Raw genomic sequence first — 19,135 nt, forward strand, 5'->3', positions numbered from 1 at the left:
ATTGTGTATTGATGGAGGTATTCTGGGCCAAAGCCCAGGACTCCTTGTGGACATGACAGAGGATGTGGAAATTGATAGTTGCGTCCACCTGGTGCAAGTGGAGTAATTGTTTGGGCTGGTTTATTGTGGTCTAGTTTGCAAGGTTCAAGCACTTTCAAGCTGCTTGTTTTGTAGCTTTTTCAACCTGTCAATGAGTTTCTTTGTTCATCCTGTGTAGATGAGATTGTCCTAGCCGAGATGTGCCAAAATAAGGCTTGATGTCAGTATAACTAATAATTGGATTGGGATAGCCGGTTTTATTTTTGAGTGAAGAAGGAGCTGCTTGTTGCCATGCTTATTGTCCCATTTACACATGGTGTTAATTAGAGCCTGAAGTCAAAAAGAATTCCCAGCGACTTTGCTGGTGAGGACAGCCATGGAGGCATTCGGAGTCCAGAGGGTCAGATGAGGGAAGGGAGTTGGGCTTTGCTACTTCCATTTTGAGGAGCTCAATTTTGACTTACTTCAACCAGGGAAAGCATTGCTCATCATGTAGAAGATATGATTAAATCATGACGAGGTTAATTTCAGTCATCCATCATATAGTAGGCAGCAGAGAGATCAATGTGAGCTTCTTTCCCCATTGTTCCATGATGAGAAGGAGTCATTCTCAATGTTGACCTGAACAGATTTACTGCTTCTAAAGGGTCTAAACCCTAACTGTTGATTGCGAAGATGATGATTCAGTTACACATATTCTTGAAATTATGTCGTATCAGCCCTTTCAGAGATTTTGCTGACTTAAAGAAGAATGGAAAGTGCTGAAAATGTGCAAGTATGTTTTTGTCTGTTGATGTTTTGTTTAAAAGGGGTGTAATGACTGGTTTCAAAAGGTCAGTGGCGATTCTTCTCAGCATGGATGCATTTATCATGGTTGTGATGTCTCTTAGTGATTAATATACCTACTGCCAAGTTCTATTTGGGGTGGTGTCTTGGGGCATGTGATGTTACCCCTACTACCTGTGGCATTTTGGTGATTGATGTTATACTCTAGCGAGGTATGTGTTCTCTAACTGAAAACTTAGCCAGAACTTGAAACAGCATAAGCCCCCGATGGCAGGGTTCCTTATCACCCAAAAAATCAAGTTAAATTCAAACTGTACAGGTAAAGCCTTAGACACATGCAAACTCTAAACTGTAATTGGGTGTCTGGATGTTAATAGTTTTCCTCTTTTCTTACAACAGTGGAGATGTATCGTCTTATGAAAAAGTTGCAAAGTTTGAAGAGTGTAGTTATAAGAAAGAAATGGTGAGTATTCACTAACCGCCAGCTCACTCCCACAATTGCTGAAATCTAGTTTAACCAACAAAAAAGTATCACACTTTTAAATATGTGTCTGTGTGTGACACTTTTAAATATGTGTGTTTGGGTGTTCTCTGCTCCATAGAATCACTAAACCTGATAATTCTCCAACATTAGATTTTTTTTATATTCAAATGCTTGAATCATTCGTCAGGCTTGGAATCCCTAGTACATTAAAATAGCAGTATGCAGTGTTAAAATGGCATTAGGCATGAAACAGCACAATCTATTTAGTAGGTTGGGTTGAAATAATCCAACCTTCAGCCAATGAGGTGAAAGCTTAAGCTCTCTTACTCCCCCTAGTGGCCATCACAGCCCAGATTTCAACCGCACATCGTGTGTGTGAGGGAGCGCCCGGACAGAGTTCTGCTCAATCCATTCAGTTAACCCGTAATTGTTACCAAATATTATCTGCCCTGGATTTGAACTAACCCTCTCTTCAACACTGAAGTACTGTGAGTTGTTTTAGGGAATAGTCTGTCCTATCTGGGCTATGGAAATCTTTCTACCTGACAACCAACTATCACTAACTGTCACCATGGCTGACAGAGAGATGGAATCTGTTTTCAAACCTTGTTTATCTTGTGGACAAAATAAGATTTACACTGATGTCCCTCATACTCTATTTATTTATTGCCCTTTAGCCTAATTATAAAATATCAATATATGGCATACGTAAGATATTTACAGCTAAGACTTTTAAGGACAGAGAAAGGATTTTGACATTACTTCTTATGGCCCAAGAGAATTTCCCTCCTTCTAAGGTAGATTCCCGCCCTTCAGAGGAAGATTCCCTGAATGAATCCTGTGAAAAGCACCTCTACGAAGGCAGTGCAGAGAGAAGACTTGCAGTCACCTCCTCCAATACTAAACAAGGAAGACACTCATCCAAGCACTCCAAAGAGGACAAACCATTGGAAAAGAGAAAGAAATTCGAAAACTCCTCTCGTCGACCACAAGACCATCAGCGATAACAGCAACGTTGACAGCGACAACAAGAGTGTTGACATCAAGGCCATTATTGACGATGACTTGCATATCTCCTGCTCCTCCATCGGTGATGAACCCGTGGACAATGGGAACAATGCTGTCGACAACGAACCTACTGTCGACGCTTGCACCAATAATGGTAATACTGTTAACAACCTTTTAGAAGGAGCCTGTCTTTTCACCATGTAAGGGGTCAACCTTACCCCCAGCACATATTTTACATTTAGACCAGGAAGAGGATGCTACTGAATATGCCTCACAAGCTGCTTATAGTCCAACGCATTTATATATAAAATATGCCCTAGACTTTGAAGAAGAAATGGAAGACAGAGAATATGATGATTGGCTGGATTTGTTTTATCAAAACTCTATTTCTTGCATAGGGTGGAGACACCTAGACAGTACAGGGAGCTGATAAGGTCCAGGTGCCAATTCCTTTTTTATCTATGTTACAGCAGATGATGGACACATTTCAGTAGCTAGTACCACAACAGTCATTAGGCCTCAATGGGGTTATCCACTGCACCTATTTTACCACCTCTACTAACTATACCTTTACCTGTTACGCCTCCTCGGTAACCGTCACCTTCTCGTAAACCTCCAGAGGAACCTTCACCAAGACTTATGCATAGACCACTGGTCCCACCAACCTCTGAAGACTTAGATGAAGTGGATTCTAATTATTCTGCATATTCTCTCCTAACTCTCACAAGAAGAGGGAGGGCAAGATGATAATGGACGGAATTTATTATCCCAAATGGAGTTGAAGATGAGTCAAATCCACAAGATTCAATGGATGATATCTTTAGATTTCATTCATTAGTGGAAAGAGCTGCCGAAAAATTCATTCTACTGATGGTGTCTGTAGTTCATCCATGTTTCCTTTACAACTTCAAAGAACAACCATGAAAGACTTTAAAATCCATACCAATTTTGGATTTTCTGTGGTTGGAAGGCCTAAAGTTAATGAAAACACCAGTTTACAGTTCCAGCGGTGAGATCTTGTCTGGAGAAAAAGTATAAGGCTCAGGATTTGGCTACAGCTTGTCTCATTGGACGTACTAAACTGGATTCATTCCTCATCTCCGCAGCTCAGGGAAGAACCAAAAACCCAATCACACCATCCTCTGGTCCACCATATATGAATAATAGACGTATGGATAATTTAGGCCGGAGAATTTCTTGTATGGCAGCGCCGTCAATTAAAACAGCAATGCTCTGGCAATTTTAAGACGGAATGACCTCTATATGTGCCATGACATCGCTACGTTGCTTGAACTTGTTCTGAAAGATAAGAAGGAAATGGCAAGAGGGGAGCTTGCTTCTTCATTCATTATTGATGCAGCAAAGGATGTCCCGGACAAAGATTTTCGCCAGCTTGCAGGAGAAAGTGTGCTAAGTATGCAAGGCTGGTTAAAATCAACAGCATTCCCTCAAGAATTCCAAACTAAAATTCCGGACACCCCTTTTGATGGCCTTACTTTTTTGATATACATGTGGATGAGGCTTTTCATGGTGTTAAAACTGAATCTAATATCGCAAAGGCTTTAGGACGTTTACTCTATCCTAAATTTGGATCGTCTAATTCTCATGGCTCTAGATCACAAAACTTTAGAGGAGGATTCAACCAATATGGAAGCCAGGCATGTACATACTATCCCCAATGATAATCCAGATACAACAAAGGATATTCCTATCATCTAAATCAAAGACAGTCTTATGGAAGATCTTCAGGAAGGAAGAACATTTCCTCACAAACACATACCATTAACAATCAGAAGAGAGTTTGACTCTCTGCCTTTACCTTCTATTCCATCTTGTCCTGAGAAGTTGGTGGGCAGGGGGGAGAATTTCCCTTTCTGTTCCTACATGGAAAACCATAACATCAGACAAATGGTTTAGGCAGATTGTTCATTCAGATCCTACATTGGAGTTCGGAACATCATTAAATACCAGCTACAGTTCCAGTGGTGATAACTTGTCTGGAGAAAAAGTATGAGGTTCAGCATTTGGCTCCAGCTTGCCTCATTAGAAATACTAAACCGGATGCAGTCCTCTCCTCAGCAGGTCTGCGAAGAACCCAAAACCCAATCACACTATCCTCTGGTCCACCATATAAGAATAGTAGGCATATGGATAATTTGGGCCGGAGGATCTCTTCTATGGCTGCAGTGTCAATTAAAATAGCCAATGTCCTGGCAATTTCAAGATGGTATGACCTGTATATGTAGCATGACATTGCACCATTGTTTGAACTCATTCTGGAAAATAGAAATTAAATGGCAAGCGCTATCCAGATGGGAGGGGAGCTTACTTCTTCATTCATTATTGACGCATTAATGGATGTCTCGAACACAGGTTTTTGCCAGCTAGCAGGAGGAACTGTGCTAAGTACACTAGGCTGGTTAAAATCAACAGCATTCCCTCAAGAATTCCAATATAATATCCCGGACACTCCTTTTGATGGCCTTTCTCTTTGATATACTTGTAGATGAAGCTCTTCAATGTCTTTAAACTTACACTGATACCATAAAGGCTTTAGGACTTTTACAGTACCCTAAATTTGGATCGTCTAATTTTCATGGCTCTAGATCTCAAAACTTTAGAGGAAGATTCAACCAATATTGAAGTTAGGGACGTATGTACTATTCCCAATGACAGTCCAGATATGACAAATGATATTCCTATAATGGCCAAGACAGTCTTATAAACGAACATTATAAAGGAAGAGAATTTCCTCAGAAACACGTACCATTGACAATCAGAAGAGAGTTTGACTCTCTGCCTTTACACCTTATTCCATCTTGCACTCAAAAGTTGGTGGGGAGGGGGGAAACTTTCCCTTTTCGCTCCTTCATGGGAAACCATAATATCGCACAAATGGGTTTGACAGATTGTTCATTCAGGTCATACATTGGAGTTCAGAGCATCATCTCCATTTGAAGAAGCTTCAATGGGACATTCTCATGCTTCTCCCCAAGGGGGCTATAGAGATTGTTCATAAAGAATCTGAGGGTTTTACTTCAGACTCTTCCTAATGAGAAAGAAGATAAATCAATTGAGACCAATTCTGGATTTCAGACAACTAAACACATTTCTAAAGAAACAGTCATTTTGGATGATTACCTTACATGAAGTCCTACAGATGATACAGATAAGGGATTTTATGACCTCTCTGAATCTTCCAGATGCATACTTCCACATACCCATTTACCGAATACACAAAAAAGACTTCAGTTCTTTGCAACACTACCAGTTCAAGATGCTCCCTTTCCTCTCAAGATAGCGCCTCAAATATTTACCAAATGTGTTGCTTTAGTAGGTGCCTTTCTCAGATGAAAAGATCAGCAGGTGTTCCCATACCTGGATGAATGACTCATCAAAGCATAATCAGAAGAAGGAGCAAAAGCTTGTACAACAGCCTGCCTCAGTCTCTTCAGTAGATTGGGTCTCACTTGTAACAGAGAGTAATCATCATTAGAGCCTCAGAAAAGGATACAATTCCTGAGTGTATTTACTCGACACACAGTTGGGAAAGACTTTTCCATCTGCAGTAATCATGAGAAAGTTGCAAACGTAGCCAAAGAGCCTTTCTGCAAAGTCACAGTCAGACAATAAAAGTCCCTTTTGGACCTGATGGCACCATGTATTGGCCTCATCCCATTTTGCTAGCTCCTCATGAGACCAGTACAGCATGAACTGGACCTGCAATGAAAACAGGCCGAAGGCTCATGTGAAGATACGGTCCCACCAAATCTAAGTGCAGGACTTTCTTTTCTACATATAACAGAAATGATAATACAATGGATGCATCTGTGGATGGATGGGGATATTGCCTGTAGGAACTTTCAACCAGAGCCATCTAGTCGGATGCAGAGAAGAGGCTGCACATCAATGTGTTGGAAATCCATGCCATACGGATAGGTTTACAAATGTTCCTCCCCAGATTAGCAGGTCAACCAGCCCTAATCAGAATGAACAACACAACATCTATGTTCTACATAGCCAAGCAAAGAGGAGCCTTGCCGGTCTCTCTTAGAGGAGGCTTAATTGTTGTGGAACTGGACCATTTCTCATGAGATCCAAATTGCTTTGGAACACCTGCCAGGCTGCCAAAATAATTGGGCAGATGTGCTCAGTCGGCAGCTTTCAGAGTATCACAAGTGGGGACTACATCAAAACCAGGTGGATTACATTTTCAAATGATGGGGTTGATGCTTGATGGATTTGTTCACCACTCAGGATAACAGCAAATGCCAGTGCTTTGGATGCAGGGCTTGGACAATGCCTTTTTTATCAGTTGCTCCAAGATCATGGCTCATAATTTTACTCCATTGCCTCTGATCCTCAGGCCGCTGAGGAAGGGGAAGATAGACCATTCCACTCTGATAGTAATTGCTCCAGCCTGGCCATGCCAATACTGATACAGAGATATCCTTCAGTTATCAGCATGTCCAGCCATTCCTCTGAAAGCTTATCCCAAAATCCCCTCCTGACAACATGGAGAGACTCTCCATCATGACCCCAGGTTGTTGAACTTGACAGCATAGTACCTGACCACTTAGAGTTTGGTCATGTGGATCTACTGCACGATTGTCAAAATATTTGGGCACAGGCTCGAGCCTCAGTGGCCACAAAGACTTACAACTCCTGCCCTTAAAAAATAAATTTGCATGCATTTGCAAAGGGGAAGGGGTCCCCTGGGGATCCCTTCCCATTTGCGAATGCATTACCACCTACTTGAAGTAGGTGGTAAGTGCGAGCGTTTTGTGATCGCAAATGCGGTCGCAAAACATTTGTACATGGTTTTGAAACACGCTATTTGGAAGGGAACGCCCCTTCTAAATAGCAAGTCGCAAAACCTATTTAGCGATTTCCAAAAAATAGGCTATGTACATGGCCCAATAGGTTTTTACATGCGCAAACTGGTTTGCAAAGCCGTTTGCGCATGCAAAAACGGGTCGTACATCTGTCCCAAAGTACCTTTAAGAACCATCCTAAGATTCATACCCTAGTTTCCTACTGACGTTCACATAATTGAACCTGTCATTCTCAGATCTTTCTGTCCAAATCTATCTACTACAGCAGAAAGATCTTTGCATTCATTGGACTTGTGTAGATGTCTCAGTTTCTACGTAGACAAAACAAAGAATATACGCACATCAGACTTCCTGTTTGTGTCTTTTGAACAACCATGAAGAGGTCATCACCTGTCCAAACGGGGGTTAGCACTTAGGCTCTCAGCCTGTATTGTCACCTCTCATGTCAAAGCTACAGCCCACTCTACGGAATCACAAGGGCAAATTCTACTAGGAGCATGGGATCAGCTGCTGCACTCTGTGCTGGTGTGCCCTTCAAAGACAACTGTTGTGCAGCCACATGAAAGAGCAGGCACAAGCTCATGAAGCACGACTACCTAGACGTGGATGCAGAAGCTGATCTGGCAGTGGGATAGGCAGTCATGAGAAACCTGTTTCGATAAAGGTGAGCCTGCTTCCCGCTTTTGTTATGTCTTATAAAGTGTACTGTTTCCTATTCTGATGATTCAAGCATGTGAATATATAAAAGATCCAATGTTGGCGAAGAAATTAACTTACTACTAGTTTTCCAACGTTAGATTATTTGATATATTCACATGCGATCCTCCTTCCTGCCCGGTCAGAGGCTCTTTCTTTATATAATCTTCTCACACTTGTGCTTTGAAATCTGAGCTATGATGGTCTCTGGGAGGAATAGGAGAGCTTAAGCTTCCACGCCATTGGCTGAACCTTTAGTTCCTTCAAATGAGTTTGATGTGCTACTAAATAGCTAATGTTGTTTCAGGCCTGTGGCCATATACTGTTATTTTAATGTACCGAGGATTCCCAGCCTGACGAAGGAGAATGATGTAAGCATGTGACTATTTAAAAGATACCACCTTTAGAGAACTGGAGTTACAGGTAAGTACATAATTTGCTCTGCCAAGTGTCCAACTGTAGATAGATATTCATGAAAACATTGTGTAAACACCTCAGCTGTGTATATATACCAAGCAAACAAGTATGGGTCATAAAGGAAAAAGAAGCAAAGTGTTTTAGTGACATTCCTGTAAATCGAAACTCAGGCAGGCTAGTCTTAGACATATTGTTCATTTGCTGCTACTTTCTATTACCAAGCTTTTCCATTCATCCCTTTTTAGCTTTCTCATTGTGTCAACCTAAGCACCTTTCTACTTAAGTCATCCAAAGTGTATGTCCAAACATTGGTCCATAGCTTGCTGTGTCGTAGTAACACAGGCTGCATCTCACTGAAAAAGCCAAACAAAGACAAAAAATGTATGAGTTGTTTTTGTGACAATTAGGAGGGAGCCTGGGATATGTTTTGATTTAGGGTGGGTGTGGACTAGTAGATTAGGTAGGGCCACGCTTTTCTAATGAGTAGTTTGTGAGCTGCTAGTAGCTCTCCAGCGACCTGTAAGTCCTGTGGGGATCCGAGTCTACTAAATTAGAAAGTGTTTCTTGGTTGGATTAATATATGTATACGAAAATTGAAAAGCATGTATTTGAGATGAAAATGTGTTCATTTTCAAAACTCAAAAGCTGACGTTTTGAAAAAATGGTTGAATTTGTAAAAAATATATTTAAAGCTGGTATTCGAATGATAAATCATGTGGCCTCTGTGAGACTTATTACTGAGTTTAGTACCTTAGCTGTTATGTATTACCCATGTAGAGACATTCTAAAGTGATAAACGCTTTTTTACAGTACTGATGGTAACCCTGGCTTTTATACTGAGGTAATCTCTGCAGACAATCTTGTACAGGGAGGCTGCTAATGTAACCGTGTCTGATATAGTCACTAGTTCAACATTAATAATATTACAAGTTTGTAATAATGTGTTCAAAGGCATATGAGCTGCAGAATGTATACTGTTGCATAGATCACCATCTGGTGTTGGGCTTGGATGCTTGCACCTTGTTATTGTCCTGGAAGAAGTCTTTTGTATTCACAAGATAGGTGACTCCTCCCTTGGAGGATAGTGCGCATGGGCATCGACTCCATCCTCAGATTGATTTTTCTGCCATCGGGTTTCGGATGTAACTTCAGCGCTCCGGTTCGGTACCGTGTTTTCCTAACCTTTTCGACATGCAAACCATTGAAAACTCAACGGTATTGTTTTCGTTCGCGTGACTTTCGACGCGCTAACTCTAATTCGATTCCGGTTGTCGACGCGGGCCGCTGGGCCTTTCGACGCCCTTCGGGCCTACGGCTAATGGAAAGGACTCCATTAAAAAAAAGGCCCCCAGTGTGGAGCTAAATTTCCACACAGCAACCAACATAAGGTCTGCAACCTTTGTCTCTCGCCTGAACACGTAGAAAAGGATTGCCAAACCTGCGCCTCCTTCCGGTCCAAGAAAACGATCCGTGATCACCGGGCTCGACGACACGTTATGGCGCAACAGGCTGCACCGGTGCCCGAAGACATCTTTGATGAAGGCCCCGATGTTCCAGAGGCAGAGGATTCAGAGGAGCTCGACATCGTATCCGAAGCAGATGACTCCGATGACCACATCACTCCAGGTCAACGAATGAGTACAACTGCCCCTGCCCCAACCCCACCTGACAAAACAAAGGCTCCGGTCAAGACTTCGCCTGAAGGCCTTAGTCGTGACCGAAAGAGAACTTCAGAAGCCCGGCCTCCGGGCCAGCTCCGAAGACAAAGGAGAAGCCTTTTGGCAGCTCGGGACCGGGCAAGCCGCACGTCGGTGCCCCAAAAACACCATCGATGCCGAAAGCGGGAACACATCCTACTCCCGCTATCCCCAAAAAGGCCACGACACCGAGCACTCCGGCACCGAAAGAACAGAATCCTCGGATCCAAAGAAACATTGACAACCTTCGGATCCGAAAAACGTTTCGGACTCGACGCCGAAGGACTCGAAAACCCCTTCTAAGGCTCCCGATCCGAAATCGAAACCACGTTCAGAAACGAAAAGGTCGGCGCCGAAGGTAGATTCGCCCAGATCCTATCGATCCAAAACAAAAAACATTGCAAGTGGACCCTAAAACAGGCCATATTGTCAATTTCCCGCGTAACAAGAGGAAATTGGACACCCCACAAATCCCTGAGGTGCCTGTGAAGAAAAAAGACTGTGCAATTGCACCATTAAGACCCTCTTCTCCTGTTCTTCCTACTAAACCTCCTTCTCCTCCAAAGTCCCCCATACCTCCTCCATACTCACCACCACCACAGGATGATGATGACCTAGGGGATGGGGGTGGAAATAATGACCCTTACAATGATCTTGATGATGACACTAACATACCATAGGACACATGGGACAACTACGATGACCCTGTAGATCCTCCAGACCTTCCTGATACTGATACATACCCAACAAGGCCATATTCCCCAGATGACAACATTGGGTTTAGTCAGCTCATTGATATGGCTGCCCAATATCATGGCGTCCAAATGCATTCAGACCCCACAGAGGAAGACTTCCTTGTAGACACTTTTGCACAGTCACAAAGGACAGTACAAACATTACCCTTGCTGAAAGGTGTCATCAAACATGCTCCAGACGTCTTCAGAGACCCTGTCAGAACCAGGATTTTCAATCCTCGGATTGAGAAAAAATATAAACCCGCCCCTAATGATCCCACCTACATTAAAGGCCAACTCCCCTTAGATTCTCTGGTGGTGACCAATGCTAGGAAGCGTGCTAAGTCTCACACCTCCTGTGACGCTCCACCTCCAGACAAAGAGTCTAAATTACTAGACGCTTCAGGCAAATGAGTTGCCTCCCAGGCAGCTAATCACTGGAGGATAGCTAATGCACAAGCATTACTTGCCAGGTATGACAGGGCTCACTATGACGAGCTTGAGAGCCTAATGTAGCATTTACCTGACCAATACAAGGCCAAAGCCAATGATCTGATTCAGGAGGGCAAGTTGATAACAAACGCATCCATTAAATGTGCCCTCGATGCAGCAGACACTGCCTCTAGATCAATCAACACTAGTGTGTTATTATGAAGGCACGCATGGTTGCGCATTTCTGGGTTCAAACAAGAAGTGCAGACTACTATCCTGAATCAGCCCTTCAATCAGGAACAACTTTTTGGCCCAGCTGTAGACACAGCCTTAGAAAAAATGAAAAAAGATACTGAGACTGCAAAATCAATGGGAGCATTACAGTCTCCATCTACACAAGGCTCCTTTCGTCGCTCCTTTTATAGGGGCGCATCCAAAAACATCAGCACAGACACTGCTTCCTCCTCCTATAAAAGTCCCACACAAACATCCCCCAAGAAGGGATATTTCAGAGGCGGATACAGGGGAAATAATAACAAAGTGAGAGGCCGAGGTAACAACACTCGTACCTCCCCCACTAACAAACAGTGACTTCCCTCCACTACCTCCAGACCATTTCACTTCAGTCGGAGGAAGACTCTCACAGTTCCTACCTGTCTGGAATTCCATCACTACAGACAATTGGGTAAGACAAATTATCCAGTATGGTTACTGCCTGGAACTTACTGCAAGTCCCCCCAACATAACACCCAAACAGCGTCCAATGTCCACGGAACATCTAACGCTCCTCAAACAAGAAGTTCTCTCCATGCTTCAGAAGCACGCAATAGAACCAGTTCCCCTATAACTTCAAGGGACAGGGGTTTACTCCCTCTACTTTCTAATCCCCAAGAAGGATGGTACTCTCAGGCCAATACTGGACCTCAGACCTCTCAACTTCTACATACAGTCGGATCATTGTCACATGATCACTCTCCAACAGGTCCTTCCACTGCTCCAACAAGGCGACTTCCTTGCCACACTAGGTCTCAAGGACGACTACTTCCATATTCCCATACACCCTGCTCACAGGAAATATCTAAGGTTCACAGTGGACGGCCAACACTATCAGTTCAAGGTTCTCCCTTTCGGAGTAACCACAGCACCCAGGGTCTACACCAAGTGTCTCGCGGTAGTGGCCGCACACTTGCGGAGGCAGCAGATCCATGTGTTCCCATACCTGGCCGATTGGCTGATAAAAGCCACAGTCAGTGTGTTCATCACACTCACCAAACAAGTCTGCTGCTACACGACTTAGGGTTCACAATAAACCACACCAAGCCACACCTACAGCCCTCCCACCTACATCAGTATCTAGGGGCCACAATACACACTTCCAAAGCTCTAATCCAGTCAGGATAGCCAGTATGCAGACTCTCATCACAAAAGTTCAACCCCAACACTCCCTTCCAGCTCGAGTGTTTAGGCAGCTCATAGGAATGATGGCCTCTTGCATTTTCATAGTACCTCACGCAAGACTTCAGATGTGCCCCTTACAGGAATGCTTAGCACGTCAGTGGAATCAGGCTCATGGTCAACTCACAGATCTAGTGTTGGTGGACAGCCGCACACATCGCTCTCTGCAGTGGTGAAACACACAAAACCTTTCTAGAGGTCGGCCGTTCCTAGAGCCATTTCCACAGATAGTGCTAACAATAGACGCATCACTCACCGGCTGGGGAGCCCATCTCCTAAACCACACAACTCAGGGCAGGTGGACCACTCAACAAAAAATGCTACACATCAATCACCTAGAATTACAGGCAATATTTCTAGCACTAAAGTCATTCCAATCACATCTCCTCAACAAAGCTGTCCTGGTCCGCACAGACAATATGACAGCAATGTACTACATACAGAAACAAGGAGGAACACATTCTTTGCAACTGTCTCACCTAGCGCAAAGCATATGGAGATGGGCCATTCCACTAAACATATATCTTCTCACACAACATTTTCCAGGAGTGCACAATCAGATTGTGGATCTGCTAAGTCGTCAGACACAGCAGATACACAAGTGGGAACTTCATCCTCAAGTTCTTCAACCATTTTTCCACATGTGGGGTCACCCAGACCTAGATCTGTTCGCCACACAGGCAAATGCAAAATGCCCAACCTTTGCCGCCAGGTTCCAACACCCGTTGTCGAAGGGTAATGCGATATGGATGAACTGGTAAAGCAGATTTGCGTACGCTTTTCCGCCACTCCCTCCCATTCCACTAGTAGTACACAAGCTCAGGCAACAGTCTCTCAAAATGATCTTAGTTGCTCCCACATGGGCACGGCAACCCTGGTTCACAACACTCCTCGAACTCTATGTAGTTCCACACCAAAAGCTACGTCTCTCCCCAAGACTGCTCACACAGGACCATGGAGACATAAGACACCCAGATCCAGCACAACTGAATCTAGCAATCTGGCTTCTGAAGTCCTAGAGTTCGGGTACCTTAGCCTCCCACCAGACTGTATGAACATTATCAAGGAATCCAGACGCCCTACTACTAGAGCTTGCTATGCAGCCGAATGGAAGCGATTCGTCATTTACTGCAATAACAACAAAATTGACCCGCTAGATGCTTCCATTCAGAACATCATTTGCTATTTACTGCATTTACAAATATGTAATCTTGCATACTCATCCATAAGATTACATCTGGCTGCCCTCGCCGCCTACCTGCAAAACAGACAACATTTGTCCTTGTTTAGAGTACCCACAATAAAAGCCTTTATGGAAGGCCTTAAAAGAATATTTCCACCCAGACTGCCACCCTCTCCGGTGTGGAACCTAAACATTGTCCTTACTAGACTCATGGGTCCCCTATTTGAGCCTTTTGCACAAATTTGAATTGCAGTTCCTTACATGGAAAGTAGCTTTCCTCGTCGCAATCGCCTCACTCGAGAGAGTAAGTGAGATCCAGGCTTTACCATACAAGAACCATTCTTACAAATACATCGTAACAAGGTGGTTCTTAGAACAAATCCAAAATTCCTTCCCAAAGTAATCTCTGCTTTCCATCTTAACCAATCTGTAGAGTTACCAGTGTTTTTCTAAAACTCAGACTCCGTAGCAGAAAGACCTCTTCACACACGCTGTCAAAAAGGCTTTACTTTATTACATTGACAGGACTAAACCTTTTAGAAAGACGAACCAACTGTTTGTATCTTTGTCCCCACCTCATAAAGGAAATCCCATCTCCAAAGCTGGGGGGGGGGGTGCAAACCCCTGGTGGCCCTGGAACCCGGGAGGCCTACAGTATAGACTTGGGCTGGCATACACGAGGCTGGAACCGGAAGAGGCGCGTGCCTCACCCAGTGGAGAATCGTGGCTGGACTGAGGAGTGTAGTGCTGCCTTGGACTTGGAGCTGTGTGAGGTCCCTGGCTGGAACTACGAGTTATGACCTGGACGCAGGGGCATAAAAGAGGTGAGGCAGAGCTGTGTAGCCCCCGGCCACCTGATTTCAAGGATTCTTGGGGACCTGATTTTGAGGTTTTGACTTCGGCCCCACATGTGCGGTACAAGGGAGTAGTGCATAGGTGCGGCAGCCCAGAAGTCCCCTGGAACATATTTTAACAGTGAGGGGTATTTCAGTGGGACGCAAGGTGCAGTGACAAATTTCCCACAGCGTAGGAACTCTGTGACTCTGCACTGGAGGGATGGGTGGCTGGCAACCTGGCGGCTGCCCCCCACCGGTTAGAGAGGGGCGAACCAGATCCTCAGTTGGATATCCTATCCAGTTGACAATGGGGCAAACCGAACGGAAGCTTATGGGGCCTCCTCCAGACCACGAGGACACGGCACCTGACCTGGTACACAAGGAGGCGGAGAGTGAGGCCTCAGAGGTCCCTGTCCAACAGCAATTGGCTAAAATACTAGCAGCCATTGCTGATTCCAAGCAGACGCTGCACCAGGACATCAGCACCGTGGCAGTGGGTCTGAGCCTGTGGAGGACAGAACGTGCAAAGCTGGCGGACAGGGTCAAACAGACCGAATCCTCCCTGGCAGTCATTACCCCGGCACAACAGTCTTTAACCACCCAGATGAGGGAGTTGTCCAATAGAGTTGCTGTTCTGTAGCGGAGGGCTGAGGAAGCAGAGGGACAGAACCGAAGGGATAATGTGAGAGTCTTGGGTTTGCCGGAAGGAGGGGAAGGTAATAATGTGATCCAGTATCTGGAGGGATGGCTCCGTGAGGTGGTTGCACCGGAGGGCTTGTCACAGTTTTACACTTTGGAGAGAGCACACCGCATCCCGGCCATGCCGCTAGCCCCAGGGAGGCCCCCGTGCCTGGTGGTGGCTAGACTGCTTCACTTTAAAGACCGAGATGCGCTATTGCAGAAAGCGCGCACGGAGGGACCATACGTAGTTGACAATAGCAAAGTGTCCTTGTTCCCTGACTACACCTTGGAGGTTCAAAGGCATCGCACTTCCTTCATGGAGGTCAAAAGGCTTCTGCGCGAGGAATGGATCCAATACTCACTGAGGTTCCCGGCCGGACTGCGGCTAGTGCTCGACGGGAAGACACACTTCTGTGATGATCCCAAGGTAGCTTGGGAGTAGCTGGAAGCCTATAAGATGGAAGGCCGGCCCGGGACACTATCTAAGGTGGCTCAGTCTGGGGTCTGATAGCCCGGGAAGAGTTTGCGGAGATGTCAGCGGCGTGGGAGCTCGAATAAACCGAGTTCATCACAGACTGAAAAGGAAAGAGCGGAGGCGTTATAAGCAGTGGCAGTCATGATGCAGGGTCGGCGATCGTCAACAGAAGGAGGCACGGGTTCAAAGAAAGGGACTGATGAATCGGACTCTGATGTGTCCTGCAGTGGCAGTGTTAAACTGCCGGTTATGACCCCAGGCACAGCTGATGAGAATATTTAAACTGGGATGATGTCTCAGGTTATCTCCTATTTTTCCTGCATCCTCTTCCTTTCTTGGGCTGGCTCCCCCCACCCCCATTTCCCACCGTCTTTTATTATTGTGCCTTCTCCATTTGCATGGGGACTTGTGAAGGGTGGTGAGGGTGGTCGGGTGCGCTCCTGAGTGCGGGCTGGACCGGTCTCTCAGGGCTAGCGCATCCTGGGTGAATACCAGTGCTTCTGTTGGGCGCCTGTGGTGATTGCCAGGCTCCCCTTAGGTCCTAGCTCTGTAGCTTTGGGCCTTCACTTGTTGATGCTGTTTTGTCTACGGTTTGGGCTGTTGGCCGTTGCTAGTCCGTCCTGGGGTCAGGGAGTTGTCCTATTGGGGATGTTTGCTTTTGTTTATTATTTTGTGCATGCTGAGGGGGGTGGGGATGTGGAAACTGGAGTGTTGATACTTGGGAGTGCAGCGGGGAATGGTGGGGGGATGTAGAACCATTCTAATCAGTGCATACTCCATTCTGATGGATACTTCTGCCTGTGGATTCCTCACCTTCTGAATACCCCCTGCGCCAGCATTCCACAGAAATTATTTTCTAGCTCGCCCACGTTCACGAGGACATCATAATAGCACGGGTTCGCTCGCGACTCCGAATGACGCCATCGAAGCCATAAGAAGACCTCGTCGGCGTGCTGACGTCAGATCCCTTTTTTCCGCCCTGTCGACGCGTAACGTTTTTTTAGGGGCTCTCCATTTTCTGTAAAGAAAACTTTTTATCCTCTAGGATTTCCGATGGCTACCTCTAGGAAGTCTGGGTTTAAACCCTGCAGAGAGTGTGGCGCTCACATGTCGATCACTGACCCGCATGATGATTGCCTCTGGTGCTTATCGTCGGATCATGACGTTGATGAATGCCAAAGCTGCAGGGCGATGAATCCGAAGGCCATTAAAGAGCGTGAGGCTAAGCTGTTTATAGCCAGAGCCCAGAAGGAGAAGAGGGGTTGTAAAAGACCGAAGTCATCGTCTTCTCATACTTCGAAGTCAAGAAAACATAAGAAGTCTAGGAGGAGACATGGCTCTCGGCGCCATTTGTCGAAGGTCAGGGCTTCGAGGTCGAGGCCGCCTTCTCCAGCTAAGCGACTTTGAAGACAGGACTTTGTTTCTCCAACTCCATCTCCACGGGTGACACCGGTTCCATCTCCGGTTCCAAGGTCACTGCCGTCGAAGGGCTCTTCGTCGCCTGAAGGTTCTCCGGCTCCTGCTATGTCTCAGACGTCCAGGGAGTTGTCTCCAGGCCATGTGACTTCACCTGTGCGGGCGCCATCCCCGGCTCCGCAGGCTCCAGTTCAGCCTCAGGTGGTTCCGCTTCAGAAAGGTACGGCTCCATATCCTCCTTTTCCTGTTCCTGGATCAGACCCTACGCATTTTCTTAATGCGATGTTTGGCATGTTTGCCAGTGCCTCTACTCTGGTGCGCCTTTGGGCTCCTTGGGTCCTTTGGCCTTTAACTTGGGTGTGCCTCACCACTATGCTCAAGCACCCTTTGTGCCATTCTTGCCGTCGACTCCGGCTTGGCATTTCCCGGCACCTAGGTCTTCCACTCCGGCTCCGTGGACTCCTTCGGCCGTCGAGTCGGCGCCGCCTCGAATTCGATCGCGATTCTTAAACAGCGCTCTAGGAGAGAGGCGCAGAGACTCCTTGAGGAGGAGTAATATGCACAGGATCAGGAGGAAGGAGAAATTGTTGAGTCTGTGGACGAGTTTGAGGGCTTATAGGAGGTCAGTGGGTTGGATACTTCTCCTGAGTATGATCTCTCATCCTCGAAGGCTGGAGTATTACAAGACATTGCTCCTTATCACGTAGTAATAAGGAAGGCAGCTGAATTGCTTGATCTGCAACTTCCCTTGGCGGAGGTAAAATCTAATATCCTTTCGGAGGTTCTTAATACAGCTTCTTCAGCCTCTGAACCGCTGCTATCCTTTAATGAGGCCTTAACGAAGCCTATAATGGAAGTTTGGCAGAAGCCCTTGTCTGCTCCTGCAGTTTCTCGTTCCATCTCAAGTAGGTACAGGCCTGCTCCTGGGGATCCAGCTTTTCTGTCTTCACATCCATCACCAGAAAGCTTGGTGGTCCAGGCTTCTTGTTCGAAGCAATCTTCTGGTTCTTTCCCTACCATACCTGGTGATAGGGATTCTAAAAAAATGGAGCAGGCAGCAAAGAAGATATTCTCTTCTGTGAGTATGGCTCTAAAGTCCACTAATGCAACCTGTCTTCTTGGGAGGTATATCCATGCTCTGATGAATTCAGCCAAGCAGCTAGATCCAAAGTTGCCTGAAGAGGATCAGAATAATTTCTTGGAGGCCCTTTCTGATGCTCAAGCTGCGGCCCGTCAGGTGATACAATCAGGTCTGGACACTGCTGACTCTGTGGCTCATGTGATGGGGTCTTCTGTGGCGACAAGAAGACAAGCTTGGCTTAGATCGTCTGGATTTTCTCCTGATGTTCAAGCGACTCTGCTGGATTTGCCCTTTGATAGGTCAAGACTATTTGGTTCAAAGGCTGACTCTGCCTTGCAGCATTTTGAGTATAGCAGGTCTACTGCAAGGTATCTGGGCCTCCAGGTGCAGTCCAGGGGATACAGCTACAAGCGGTATCGTGGTTTTGGAAGAGCTGCTTCCCTTCATGGCCGCCAGCAGACTCTACAGGGCAAGCAGCAGCAGAATCCTGTGTACAAATCGTACAGAGGCAAGAATAAAGGGCATCTTAGGGGAGCCTCTCTGCAGCAATCCTCCTCCTCCTCCACTTCTCCTCCCGCCACCGTTGGTACTTCAGGAAAGCAGTTCTAGATCCCCCGTCTTAGAACATGTTGGTCCGGTAGGGGGTCGGGTGTCCCACTTTCTACAAGATTGGAAACTGATCACTTCAGATCGTTGGGTTTTAAATCTTGTATAGAATGGGTAGGCCCTCCCTTTTTTAGAGTTTCCTCCTCCTTACCCTCCTCGCCAGGGTTGGTGTTCAGAGGAACACTTACAGCTTTTGCAGCTGGACGTTCCTACCTTGTTACAGAAAGGTGCTATAGAGGTGGTTCCAGGGTAGGAAAGGGGTCAAGGATGCTAC

General features: G+C 45.8%; 1 protein-coding gene across 1 annotated transcript in view; it reads left to right on the forward strand.

The window, feature by feature from the left end:
- Positions 1–19,135, forward strand: part of RFX8 (regulatory factor X8) — an 816,960-nt gene that overhangs the window by 282,540 nt on the left and 515,285 nt on the right. Inside the window, exon 5 of the mRNA XM_085620509.1 lies at positions 1,225–1,288. Within this exon, the coding sequence (XP_085476635.1) occupies positions 1,225–1,288 (64 nt within the window). The remainder of the gene's footprint in view (positions 1–1,224; positions 1,289–19,135) is intronic.

This window comes from Triturus cristatus, chromosome 8 (genome assembly GCF_964204655.1).
Source record: "Triturus cristatus chromosome 8, aTriCri1.1, whole genome shotgun sequence".
Lineage (NCBI taxonomy): Eukaryota > Metazoa > Chordata > Amphibia > Caudata > Salamandridae > Triturus > Triturus cristatus.